Source organism: Danio aesculapii, chromosome 8 (assembly GCF_903798145.1).
Source record: "Danio aesculapii chromosome 8, fDanAes4.1, whole genome shotgun sequence".
NCBI classification, from domain to species: Eukaryota; Metazoa; Chordata; class Actinopteri; order Cypriniformes; family Danionidae; genus Danio; species Danio aesculapii.
Genome location: NC_079442.1, coordinates 16,329,880 through 16,344,255, shown reverse-complemented (window position 1 = coordinate 16,344,255; position 14,376 = coordinate 16,329,880). Strand labels below are relative to the sequence as shown.

The 14,376-nt window shown below is 36.6% G+C and overlaps 1 protein-coding gene across 1 annotated transcript; it reads left to right on the top strand.

The window, feature by feature from the left end:
* Positions 1 to 6: 6 nt before the first annotated feature.
* Positions 7 to 12,663, top strand: setd1bb (SET domain containing 1B, histone lysine methyltransferase b; the record flags this gene model as incomplete). Its single annotated transcript, XM_056463287.1, is given in 16 exon segments — positions 7 to 438; positions 1,120 to 1,719; positions 2,902 to 3,062; positions 3,449 to 3,528; positions 4,342 to 4,534; positions 4,619 to 4,683; positions 4,994 to 5,083; positions 5,086 to 5,123; positions 5,126 to 5,417; positions 6,701 to 6,919; positions 8,482 to 9,591; positions 9,715 to 9,881; positions 10,300 to 10,425; positions 10,907 to 11,026; positions 12,159 to 12,296; positions 12,420 to 12,663. Coding segments are annotated over 16 exon segments (4,005 nt in total), but the record flags the coding sequence as incomplete, so codon positions are not given.
* Between the last annotated feature and the right edge of the window lie 1,713 nt (positions 12,664 to 14,376).

The window sequence follows — 14,376 nt, the reverse complement described above, 5'->3', positions numbered from 1 at the left end:
TCTCACTCATATGTCCCAAACCTGTGCTCTTCTCCTGAAACCACTGGAGATATTTCAGAGCCCACAGTTCAGTGTCCTTCTCCTGAATTTCCTGCTCCAGAGTCAAAGCCTGACAGTCTGGACTCTCGCATACAAATGCTTTTAAGTGCTGGTAGTCCAGTTCTACCGATTCTGAGCCAAGACAGTTCAGACTCAGAGTCTACTGAAGAGATTGATCATCATCAGTGCCTGTCCAGTTCCTTTCAGTCACTGACCACTGGTGTTTCTTTAAATTGTGATCAAACGTCCTCTATTGTTAGAGATACAGGTTCCTATCCAAGAGAAAGTTTATCTGGAATGGAGGATGTGAATCCCTCTGCACTCTTTGATGTGGAAGAAGACAAACATGAACTTCAGTCACCTAAGAAGCCCTTGTCCGAGATGTCCTCCAGCACCATTGTAAGTAACTGATCCATCCACGCATCTATCCTTCCACCCATCCATCTTTCCATCCATCCATCCATCCATCCATCCATCCATCCATCCATCTCATAGTCAAAACACCATTAAAGAGTTAGTTCAATCAGAAATGTGTCAATACATTTTGTAAATTACTGTAATCATTTTTTTAAACTCATGCTGTTCCAAATCCAAAAAGCGTTATTAATCGTTGGAACACACAAAAAAGTTTTATTATTGTATATCCTGAATATTTTTGTTACATAATTTTAATTTTGGAGTGAAATTTACCCTTTAAATTACCCATTCCAGGCCATTTCTTTTACCTTAGTTACATGAGTTTATTTAAATTTCAGCCTTCTTTGCTTCCTCAGATATAATTATTTAAAAATTTAAAAAATTAGGCAGTCTCATAAAATATTGCAGTACAGTACACAACCCTTCTGAGTACTGAGTACATTTGTGAGTTTTAGAAAAGTGATATTTAAAAAACTATTCTAGCACTATGCCAACTATTCCAGCATATGTTTTACACAGCGGATGTCCTTCCAGCTGCAGCCCAGTACTGAGAACCCATACACTCTCACATTCGCACACACTCATACACTAAGGCCAATTTAGATGACCTTTTTTAATAATAAAGTATTTACACATTTACATCAATACCAAACCCTTTTCTAGGTCAATCCAAATGAAGATCAAGATACTTCAGACCAGCCATCTAGTATACCAGTGATCTGCACCAACAGGAGCTCTTCAACACCCCCTATGTCTGAAATACCCCCACCTCCAATCCCATCAGCTCACTACCCCTTGTTACCTGGGTACTCTCTACCTACATCTTCTGGCTCATTGTATCCTCATTCAGCCATCAAGCAAGTCTGTCGGCCATCAAGCTGGCAGACTAGTTTGGCACCTCTTCCTATTCCAACTAGAATAACACAAGGGCAAACTTCCTTCTCACCCCCTTTCCTCCCCCAGTCCTTTAGTTTTATGACTCAGCGCCCACCTCACCCTTCTGCTGGGTGTTCATCTACTATGTTGAGGTACAGGCCACCCTGGCCTCCTCCTCTCATGCCCAGGTTTGACCCTTCAGTGCCCCCACCTGGGTACGTCCCCACGAAAGAGTTACCTCATAGGGCCACAGTAGATATAGTTCTGGCTATAGTTGCTTCTGAACTGCGGGCCATTGTAAAGAAAGACATACACCGCAGAATGATTGAGATTGTGGCCTTCAAAGCATTTGATCAGTGGTGGAATGACAAAGAACAGGCAGCCAAGGTGGGATTTATTTCTTATTTCAAACGTAATGTTGAACCAAATGATGTGATTTAAATATTATTTTCCTTAAAGTATTAGTTTACCTAAAAATGAAAATTCTTTTATTTAATGCTCACCCTCATGTTGTTCCAATCCCCTGAGATCTTTGTTTATTTTCAGAATGCAAATTAGAATATTTTAGATGAAATCAGGGAGCTCTCTGACTGTCCATAGAAAGAAAAGTTCATTGGATGTTCAAAGTCCAGAAAAGAAACGAAAAACTTCATCAAAACATTACATGTGACTTCAATGGTTCAAACTGTAATCATATGAAGCTCCAAGAACACACAGCTTTGTATTACCATAGCAAATGCACACCTTGACGATCTGACAACAAAGAGAAAACATTAGCTAACAAAGTGTTCTTGGAACTTTGTATGATTACACTGAGGAATGTTTTGACAATGCTTTTGGTTCTTTTTCTGGACATAGAACATCTCATGTCACTTACATGGAGGAGGAGGGAGCTCTCGAATTTAATCTTAAATATTTTAATGTGTGTTCTGAAGATGAACAAAGTCTAATTGCCTGTTTCCATTGAGTGGTACAGTACGGTACCGGTCATCTTTATCAGGCTTGCATTTCCACTGCTAAAATGGTACCAATGGCGTGGTGTACAACAGAAAGTTTCAGTCAACGTCTTTTTCGCTCAAGAAAATGTCACAGTAAAGCTGTACAGGTCGCTCACATATCATATAAGAAGCACCTCATAAAACAGATGCTTTATTATACACATAAACCATGGCTCATTATTATATGTTTATATTATTATGGTTTAATGTCTCGGCTGTGTATTTAAAACATGGTGGTTCCTTTGTTTTCATTCTTCTGCTTCTGCGAGTGATGTATCTTTGTAAACCAATAGCGTTCAGCTGCACGTCTTGCTCCACCTTATGGTACCCTTTGGCCTGCATGGTACCCTTTGCAAATGGTGACCAAAAAGTGGTAAGGTACAGTTCGCTTTTAGTTAACCTTTGACCGTGGAATTGGCTTTAAAAGCATAGCGAACCAAACTGTACCGTACCGTACCACTCAGTGGAAACGGGCCATTAGTAGACTGAAAAGACATTAGGGTGACCAATTAACAATAGAATTTTCATTTTTGGGTGAATTAACCCTTTATATCATGTTGTGCTCTTTCAGGTATCTGCCCCAGCTGTTAAATCAGGTGGAAATAAAGACATAAAACTCAGAGTAATGGCGCAATGCTTGAGATTAGGGACTGCTGGGGGTGAAGGCTGTATACTGGACTCAGGAAAAATAAAGAGTCTACATGGTGCCCATTAAACTGCCATCGTTTTAAGGTACAAAACATGGTATTATTTTATGTACTTACTTTATTTTATGTACATTTATATAAACATTATACAATGTCCTGTCTGAATTTCCCCGTGACTTTGTAATGATAAAATTGCTTGAAATACCTAGCTGAGGATTTTCTCCTACATATAAATAATTACTTTTTTAAATAGTTAAAAAAAATTAGGCTATATATTTTGATGCCAAAAAAGAACATGTATTCAAATCTATAAAATGGTCTTTTATTTATTTTGACATATTTTAATGTGTGGTTTGCTGAGGCCCTGTATGGCGTCCCATGGGTCCCTGATTAAGAACCACTGGGTTTATAAAAAGTTGTGTCTGATAATGAATGGTGATTTCTGATTTGTCTTTATGCTCGGTTAAAGAGGAAGGATCCATGTGGTCAGAGCTCCACTGATGTTAAAAGGATCTGTCCTTCTCCTGGTCTTGAGCACTCTGAAGATGAAGGTTCGTTTTGACATTTACTTTTTTTCAAAACATACTTTTTGCATATAAGATACCATTACATAACATCAACAAACAAAATTACATCTCCTTTTGATTATAGCGCAAACTGCAGCAAACTCAATTAGTTGCATTTATTAGTGTTTACCACAGTCTACCAATCATAGCTAGAATTTTTTTTTTCAAAATTTCTAAATCTCAGTGTGGTTCCAGTCGTAAAGGGTTCTGATATCTTTGTTTTTTTGTTATAAACAACTGTTAGGAATACTGAATTAAACTTAAGCAGCTGGGGGATTTCTGTGTGGAGTTTGCATGCTCCCTGGTTCGCGGGGCTTTCCTCCGGGTGCTCCGATTACCCCCACAAGTCCAAAGACATGTGGTATAGGTGAATTGGGTAAGCTAAAATTGGCCGTAGTGTATGTGTGTTATTGAGTGTGTATGGGTGTTTCCCAGTGATGGGTTGCAGCTGGAAGGGCATCCACTGTGTAAAACATCTGCTGGATAAGTTGGCGGTTCATTCTGCTGTGGCGACCCCAGGTTAATAAAGGGACTAAGCTGAAAAGAAAATGAATGAATGAACTTAAGCAGTGTAACTGGGGTAATGTTAATCCACATGAGCAATTTAAGCCATTAGCCATTACCTCTTTCATTTAGCTTTAGTGATTCTTAAGTGTGGAAACAATATCATAATTAGCATTATTTCAGAAAATATCAGGAGGAAACAGGCTTTTAAAGTTTTGTAATAACATTAACAGAAGAGGTGTATGAAGCAGATATTCTACACTGACAAAAATTTCCAACATTTATTTCATGAAGAATCAGAGCAGCAAACAGCCCCAGATTATGTTGATGAGGCCACAGTCTTAAATGCCAGTGAAGACACCATGGTGAAACGAAGGCATTCCAGGCCTTTAGCCTTAGATAGTGAGGAGGAGGAGGATGATGACAATAATTCCGAGAAGGTGGAGGAACCAAAACCAGACCAAGTGCATGCATGTGATGAGGTATTGTGTCAGTAAAATTCATAATATAAAATTAGATAATGCTGTATCGATGGGTACAGTTTGATGATGTCTGTTTTTTCAGGTTGAAGTTAAAAAGTTGGTAAAGACAAGAGTGATCCCTGTGTTATTGTAGATGATGAAGATACAGATACAGGTATTCATGATATCTGTTCTCATTACATACAAAATATTTGGCATTATTTATATTTAATGTATTAAATATTTACTATTTTCCTTGTTTACAGATATTTCTTTCTTTATGAGCATAATACTTTACTTTCATGAACAAAAAAAAAAATCATACAGACTCCATAATTTTGTATGGCACTTTTATAAATATAAACAAACAAACCAAATCCTCAAATATGCACTTATTCATGTATTATAGTTTAATATAACCCTAGTTTTTTTTACATTTGGTCAAATGTATTGAAATTTATTAAATTTCTCTTTTTATCCCTCAGATACTCTCAGCATTCCAATTCATCAGCTTCTAAATGAGCCAAGGATCCGACTCTTTAGCTCTCTTCCCAGAAGTGCCTCTCACTCCTCAGCTCTTCTCCATCGGTAATGGACTCCCCACTTTCCCTCTTCCTCTAGAACCTGACTTTGTCTCTTTAGACGACAGAAGTGACGAGTCCTCATCTGTGTCTTCTGCTGAGGATGATCAGTCAGATGGTCAAAGTTCTCTTCCTGAAACACCACACAAGAACAGAAGAGTAGTAGAGACTATATGGATTTCTTCAGATGAGGATGATCATGAAAACCAACAAACGGTTCACACTCCGGTTTTCTTAGCTTCTACACACTGGGAAGAAGATCTCGAACCCCCTGTGACCCCGTCTGCTCCAGATTCAATTGAAAGTGATGTAGACAATGACTTTTTTGGTTAGTTCATTGATTTTCGGTTTCGAAATAAGCACAAATCAGCCTCCCTGTATCCAAAATGAAAACAAAACCATACTATTTATTTTCCACTAGAGGCCACTGAATAGACAAGATATATTCAGTTCATCACTAAATGAAAATCCTGTCATCCTTTACTCATGTTGTTTCAAACATAAAATAAATAATTTCATATTTGAAACACAACTTTCTATTTAAATTTTTGTTTATAATTTTATATTTGCAGTCATATTTATACGATTTTTCTCAAAACTCTGAATATATATACAGTTGAAGTCAGAATTATTAGCCCCCCTGAATTATTAACCCCCCCAGTTTCTGTTTAAAAGAGAGAAAATATTTTCAACACATTTCTGAACATAATAGTTTTAATAACTCATTTCTAATAACTGATTTATTTTATCTTTGTCATGATGACAGTACATAATATTTTATTATGATATTTTGCAAGACACTTCTATACAGCTGAAAGTGACATTCAAAGGCTTAACTGGGTTAATTAGGTTAACTAGGCAAGTTAGGGTAATTATTGTATAATGATGGTTTGTTCTGTAGTCTATCGAAAAAAAAAATAGCTTAAAGGGGCTAATAATGTTGACCTTAAAATGTTTTTTTTTTTTAAATTAAACACTGCTTTTATTCTAGCGAAATATAACAAATAAGACTTTCTCCAGAAGAAAAAATATTATCAGACATACTGTGAAAATGTCCTTGCTCTGTTAAACATCATTTGGAAAAAAATTTAAAAAGAAAAAAAAATTCAAAGGGGGCTAATAATTCTGACTTCAACTGTGTATACTGTATATATATTCTTACAAAGTCAAACTGATCCCACAAAAGATTTAAGCACCATAATTTAATGTGAATAGGTTGTCAATGGAAGGACAGAGAGATCTCGTATTTGACTGAAGATATCTTTATTTGTTTTGAGGGTTGACAAAAGATTTATAGGTTTGTAAAAACATGATGGTAAGTAAATGGTTAAGGTATACGAAGGTCATTTTGAATTGATTTGAACTAAACGTTTAATAAAGATTTATACATTCACTTTGAATATCCTAAAATATGCAGACTGAGAATACAGATTTTACTATTTAATTTTAAACTTTATCTACATATTTTATTTAATGTGTTTTTGAGAATTTCTATAATTTATTTTTTCAGAGTTATCTTGAAGTTGTAATAATCAACCGTTAGAGCATTAATAAATCTGCATGATTCAATCATTATTGTTAAATATATTGTGATTTGTGGTTCTGCTACAGATTGGGATCAAGCTCAAGTGGAAGACCCAGAGGAGGAACTGAGTGTACGAGTGTATATGCAGGGTCTGAAACTGCCTGAGCCTCTCAGATACACCTTACAGGACCCTGTTAAACACTGTTTGACAAACAAACTGAAGCTCCCAGACCCGGTGAAATTCTTCTCAGATCAGGAGTCAGAGCTGCCAAGCCCACCTTCTCCTACATACAGAGGATTATCAGGTGGGGGTTATTTTTTTTTACCTGAGTAATCACTCTTTTTCAATATGTCTGAATTTTAGATCCCTGAAAATAAACATTCTGTAAAAAAATGTTTAGATAATATTTTTTACATTTTTATTTTCAAGATATAACCCGAGTTTCTGCAATATTTGTTTTTTGGTTTTTCCTTTGGTCAAACACTAAAGAAGAGATTTTGAAAGAAACCTGTAACCATTGACATTCATAGTAGGAAAAACAATACTATAGATGTCAGTGGTTACAGGCTTTCAAATCTCTTTTCAAAATCTCTTTTTTTTGTGTTCAATAGAAGAAAAAAGTAAAAGGTGTTAAAAGAAAAAAGTAAAAGGTGAGTAATTTATGACACGCTTTTTTTTTTGAGTGAACTTAAGGCCTATAAAAGATTGAACAAAATTGCTTTTAATCTTAAATCTATATAAAAAAGGGATTTTCTTAAGGTGTTCATTCCAGTAATTACTTTTTATTTCATTAAGTTGTAGAAACGTTGTTTAACCATTAAAAAAAAAAAAATATATATATATGTATATTTACACACACAGTGGTGTGAAAAAGTGTTTTTATCTGAAATCAAAACACATTTTAATCATTTATGTGATTAAAATGTTGTTGGGACAGCCATTAGGTAAAATCTGGTAATAATAATAATCATACTTTTTTTTAGCATTATTAAATGTTTTTGTGCTTTAACAAAGTTTTTAAAAAGACATCTTCATTTAAAACAGCACTCTTATATAATAATAATACATGCATTTCCATTAAGCATTTTAACTTTGGGAACTATAGCTGTTTTTCTCTGTTAAATTATCTTTTTAGGTCATATTGTAATCTTTACATTTTAAACCTTTTTTACCCAATTTACATTATAGTAGGCTTGGGCGATTAATCGAAAAGTAATAGAAATCTAAATTTATACCCTATAAATGATCTAATTTTTCCTGGTAAATCTTTTAAATTTCTTTCCCTACCACGTGTGGAGTCACGTGACCCCGTTCCATTAAGGCTGATTTATACTTCTGCATTGAATGCACGGGTATGGTCTGGTGCAGCCTTCGCGAGCTCGTATACCTGCGCGCCTCTCAAGAAATTTATTACACGTTGCACGTTTGCACTACATTAACGATGATTGGATGCTGCACCAGAGATGCCTTGAGACGGCATATTTTCTATTCTGATGTTCAATAAATAATCATAGATAGTGCGTGTTTCCTTTATTTATTTTAAAATCAAGTAATGCGCTCTTCATTCAGAAATCAATTGTAATATGTGAGCCTATTTAATGTACAAAACTTGTCAGTGAACTATGAGGCCAAAAAATAAAATAAATAAATAAAAGAATTGTTCATTAATTGTAATCGCGGTAAAATGTTCAATTAATCGAGAATTTAATTTTAGGCCAAATCGCCCAGCCCTACATTATAGCATAAACAAATAGACCTACACTTAGACCTACATGTGCATATTTGGCATATCAGATCAATCAAATCAAACTAAATTTGATATCTTCAAGTAAATGTTAGTTGCATCATGTATCTTTGCGCTTTCAGATGACTTGGAGACCCAGTACACTACAGACTCAGAGGACCAGAGAGTCATCACAGAAACACTGGAGGATCCTGTGCACCTCAGACCCATCACACCCACTGGATCTCTGTCTGACAGTGACCCTGACATGGAACTACGACGGAGATTTTCTCCTCCGGCTGTCGAGGACGTAGATCTGCCACACACTCCTGGTGGATGTCTGGAACTGGAGGATGATGAGGATAATATTCTACCACCAGGACCACCGACACCACTACCACCTCCTCCATCTCCTACCGGCATCCAAGAACTTCGATCCTCACCGCTTTACTACCGTGTTCCTCTCCTGTCATCATATCCTGGATATGAGGAAATCCCAAAAACACCAGGCAGAGTCAATGATCCAGGTTTTGTTTATCACTCTGAAATAATAACACCACCGCGAGAGCCTTCACGAAGACTGGAAAGCCCCTGCAACCCCTTTCTGTCTTCTTTTACTGACAGCGGGATCCCAAGGACTCCAGGGAGAGACATGTCTCTGTCTCCACCTGTGTTAAACCACAGAGAAGAACATGTTCAACAAAGAGAGCTGTTGAATTCTGGACGTCATCGTGACACTGATTTTGCACAGTCAGACGCACAAACAAACAATTTTAGTATAAATAATAGTCACACACCTCATTCAGACAAGGCACGCTTAAAAAGGCGACGAGAGCGTCTTAAAAATAGACAACGAATGATTGAATTACAACGCACAAGACGGTGCACTGATCTAAATACTCATTCATCTTCACAAGTGAGCAGTGTGACAACAAGACCTTTTACCAATGAATGTTTGGAGTCTTTGGACAGAGTCTCAAATATCAGGACAGAAGAAACAGACAATAGTCGTCAGCAGATTGAGACTCAAAGGCTTTCAGAGTCGTCCTGTGTGAGGAGAGATTCCTCATTGATTCCTCATCTTATCTTCACTCCACGCTCTAAGAGAAGAGAGAAGTTGGTCCTTCATGCTGTGTGGACTAAAGGAGTGAATGAAGAGGAGATCCGGCACCTGAAGGCCTCCTATGAGAGGCTTGTGGTGGAGGATAACGAATATGATTGGTTGAGCCGAACGCGCTGGATCCCACATCCTCATATCCTTAGAAGCATAATACATGCTATAGTGAAAGTATTTAAAAATGTGCTTTTTAAAACTTTTTTTTTTATGTTTCATGTAAAATTGGTTTTATGAATGTTGTTTCTTGACTCTGGTGCACCAACCAGCACTTCTGACGACAGGCCGAGAAGATGGTTGGATGGGGTCAGGAATCATGTGACAGGTTGTGCACGCAGTGAAGGTTATTACTTCATCAGCAAGAGGGAAAAGCTGCGGTATCTCTGTAATGAGCTTACTGCTTCAGAAGAGTTTACTGCAGATACTCAGGTGAGAAACAAGGTTATTATAGTTCTACATTTTTAGGTTAGTTTTTACTTATTTCAGTTTGCTGTACTTTTCAGTTTAGTTTTTATTCATTTCATTAATGGTTTTGTTTGTATTAGTTTATTTTTGTGTTGTAAACTCATTTCTATGCTTTTTTATATAGTTAGTTTCTGTTTTAGTTTTAGTATGTCTAGTTTTAGTGTTGACAGAACATGTGCAGTGAAGACCAAAGCAAAGTTCAATGTTTGCACAGCTTACATTAAACCTTGTGCAAACTTCTTAGCAATAAAATCTAAAACCATACACACACAGCAAATAAAAGTAAAAGAATTCAGACAAACTTCTTCATATTAATGATCTTACTGTATACTTCTTTCACTACTGGAAGTCATTTACAGTAATTAGGTTCTGATCAATGCAGGGAAAGAGTGTTTCAGCTCAGGTTCCACATTCATCCAGATCTGGCTCTGAACTCAGAGCAGAACAGCGCCGCCTGTTGTCCTCCTTCAGCTGTGACAGTGACCTCCTCAAATTCAACCAGCTCAAGGTGAGACCAGCAGTCCTAAAATGAGGAGAATCCGAAAAGGCCAAAGGCTGCGTCCAAAATCGCCTACTACTACATTAGAAAAATACGTTCTACACAGTTTGAATGTGAGCAGTATGAATGGAGTTCGGACGTACTACATCCGTCATTTTGTCATGGTCACGTGACCTACTCGCGTCAGTTGCGATGCTTCACTCCCATTCATGAATTCTCTCGCGGGGCATCATGGGATAGCGCAATGTGCATGGAATGCGCACTTCAGAATCTTGCTGGAAGTAGTAGGTCATCCGGGTACTTCTCGCATACTGATTTTTGAATTCTTTTTAGCGCACTATATAGTATGGAAATATGTGGTTTCGGACGCAGCCCAAAAGCTTTGTTCTTGAACATTAAAAGTCTACAGTACAGTTTGCCCTCCTCTGTTTTTTTTTTTAAGTACAAGGAGCATAAATGTTTAATTAAATATATGTTGTTCACTTTACAGTTCCGCAAAAAGAGGCTCCGTTTTGGCAAGAGTCGTATTCATGACTGGGGGCTTTTTGCGGAGGAGCCTATTGCTGCTGATGAAATGATAATTGAATATGTGGGCCAGAGTATTCGGCAGGTGAGATATAAAGCTCTACTCCAAAGAACTCTAATGCTGGGTTCACACCAAATGCAAAGAGATCACAAAGAGAAACCGCGGAATGCGTCACTAGCTCTAGTTTACTCAAAGGATGTTTTTTTTACTGAATTTTCAGATTGAGTTGAGTTATTCGAGGTGAATTCTGTGTTAGCTGCAAACACATCACACATTCTGTGTCATTTGTACTGAATAACACTGATCAACAAGTGAAGTTTATTTATAAACCAATTTTGAGAGGATCACGTGCTTATGATTGCTTGCAGCTGGTCCCGCATTATTTAATTTATGATTCACCAATCAGACGATTCCTAAGCCACTATAAATACCCAAAAACTGCGGTCACACTGGGCTTTTCCTCCCATAGACTTCCATTCATATGCACGCGAATGCGTGAGACAGGAAATGCAGGGTCATGCGTTAAGTTTCGCAGTTCGCTGCGTTGCAAAGTTCAAGCTTGGTGAACTCTGACCTGCGAAATCGAATCACTTGACTGCATGAGACCAATCAAGGATCAAAACAGGACCTCTCTGAACAGAAATTTAAAACATGGAGCAAATTGCTGTTTTTTTTTTATGTCTAAACATCTTATTTAATCCCGCCCCTTTTCGCAGCGCTGTACGAAAGAATTTAAAACTTGGAACAAAAGAGAGACTGTGAATGTGACTGCGGAAGAATAAATATTTGTATATCTCAGAACAACACTACAGAGCTTAATGCCTGAATTAATCTGTTTTTAATTAACTGTATGAGTCATATCATTCAATGATCTATTCATTTATGAGAGTCACTTCATTCACCACCACCTACAGTACAAATCACCTAGAGGTTTTGCTGGCATTTTTATATATTCATGAAAGGCATAAACCACCAAAGGTACCATAACAAATATACACTGTAATTATTGTAATCTATAAAAATACCCCAAAATATCGTGATTTTGGTTTGTTAATATCGCACACCTAATAGCCTTATCCTAACATCCATTCAAAATACCTTAGCAACTACATGACAATCACCCCAAGTACACTTTCAACTGCACAAAACACTTTACAATTGCCCAGAGCATCAAATTTTGGTATTGTTATCATGATTTCTTAAATTCTGCCTGTAGGTAATAGCGGACATGCGTGAAAGGCGTTATGAAAATGAAGGCATTGGAAGCAGCTATCTATTCCGGGTGGACCACGACACCATCATTGATGCAACCAAGTGTGGTAACCTGGCAAGATTCATCAACCACAGTTGCAATGTATGACCAGAAATATCTTAATAGTCATTGTCAATGTATCAAACAATTCTTTCATTTTCTTCTTTGGCCATTTGATTTCATTTTTTAACTTACTGTTTTATTCATGTGCTTTTCCTTCTGTAGCCAAACTGTTATGCCAAAGTCATCACTGTAGAAGCTCAAAAGAAGATTGTCATCTACTCACGGCAACCTATCACTGTAAATGAAGAGATCACTTATGATTACAAATTCCCTATTGAGGACGAGAAGATCCCCTGTCTGTGTGGTGCAGAGAACTGTAGAGGAACCCTCAACTAGACAATAACTCATCAAACACAAAAAAGTATTAGCAGTAAACATGAATCTGTTTTTAAGCACAAAGTTCTGTTCAGGTAAATTATTCAAACATTTCCTTTAAACCTGAACACTACACAACGCAAAACACAATTTAGAATGGGTAAAACATCATTTAAAATTAAAACATGGAACATGTCTTCATATTAAGACACTACTACAAATAGTACAAAAGTCTTGTCGTCGATCCCTGTTGTAAGAACAACAAATAATAACTTGACTTCTTGTTGTTCACTTGGAAAAGTGGCAGAAAGTAGATTTTTCAGATGAATCATCTATTGAACTGAATCCCAATCATCACAAATACTGCAGAATACCTATTGGAACCCTTATTGACCCAAGGTTCTCAGAAATCAGTCAAGTTTGGTGATGGAAAAATCATGCTTTGGGGTTACATTCAGTATGGGGGCGTGTGAGAGATCTGCAGAGTGGATGGCAACATCAACAGCCTGAGGTATCAAGACATTTTTGCTGCCCATTACATTACAAACCACAGGACAGGGCAAATTCTTCAGCAGGGTAGCACTCCTTGTTATACTTCAGCCTCCACATCAAAATTACTGAAAGCAAAGAAGGTCAAGGTGCTCCAGGATTGGCCAGCCCAGTCACCAGACATAAACAATATTGAGCATGTCTGTGGTAAGATGGAGGAGGCATTAAAGGTGAAAGTCCTTGGAGTCCTGAACGAACACTTTCTTTGCCATTCCAGATGACTTTATTAATAAGTTTTTAGAGTCATTGCAGAGGTGTATGGATGCAGTCATCCAAGCTCATGGGAGTCATACACAATATTAATTATTTTTCCACTGCACCATGACTTTATATTCTATACTGTTCATTATTTCTGTTAAGCGACAAGACTTTTGTCTAAGCAAAGTCAGACCTCACTGTCCTAATTAAAGAATTAAAAATCAAGGCATGTTCATATTTTATTTTGCTAAAATAAGTGTAATCTAGAGTCCTTTGCCTTTCATATAAGCCACTTCTAATACTAAATGATCAACTAGAAGTCAAGTTATTATTTGTTGTTCCTAAAACTTGGATAGGCAGCAAGACTTTTGTCAGGTAGTGTACAGTTCATTAGGCTGTGTTTTTAAGGACTTCTTTTAGAGCGTTCACAAGGCATAGCATTCCTGGCTAATGTCAAAAGCTCAGGTTTTATATTCTGGTTGATTGCATTTGGAAAATGTTCAAGAATTTCAGGTCATATTTATTTCTGTGATTACATGTGGTTTTCATATCATGTTGCTTATTTTGATGAGTTTTATTGTGAAATATAAATGAAAATAAAAATATATGTATTTTTCCAAATATGTTTTGAATTTTTGCTCACTTTAATACTTTACTGCAAAAGAAATTACTTGGCTAGATATTTTTATATCTTCCTTTTCATTTAAAACAAGAAAAAAAAACTATACTGTAGAACACAATTTAATACAACACATTTTCATGATACTTTATTTTGTTTTGTGCTTCATGTCAAGGGTACTTTAGATCGATCAGCTAATGTTAATCCTTTGGTATTGTTGTACAGTAGGCGATAATTGACTTTGAATATTTAATGTAAAAAGCTTTAAAAAGGAAGTTTTTGGTGAATGCAGGTGAATCCCGCTATCTTGTAAGTATGCATATTAAAGATTTTCTTAACCAGTACTGTGTGGCATGAGGACCTACAAACTTTGTGGGTAATTGTATGACTTTCTAACTCAAATTGCAAGTGACCTTAAATTATTAAAACCTTATTATT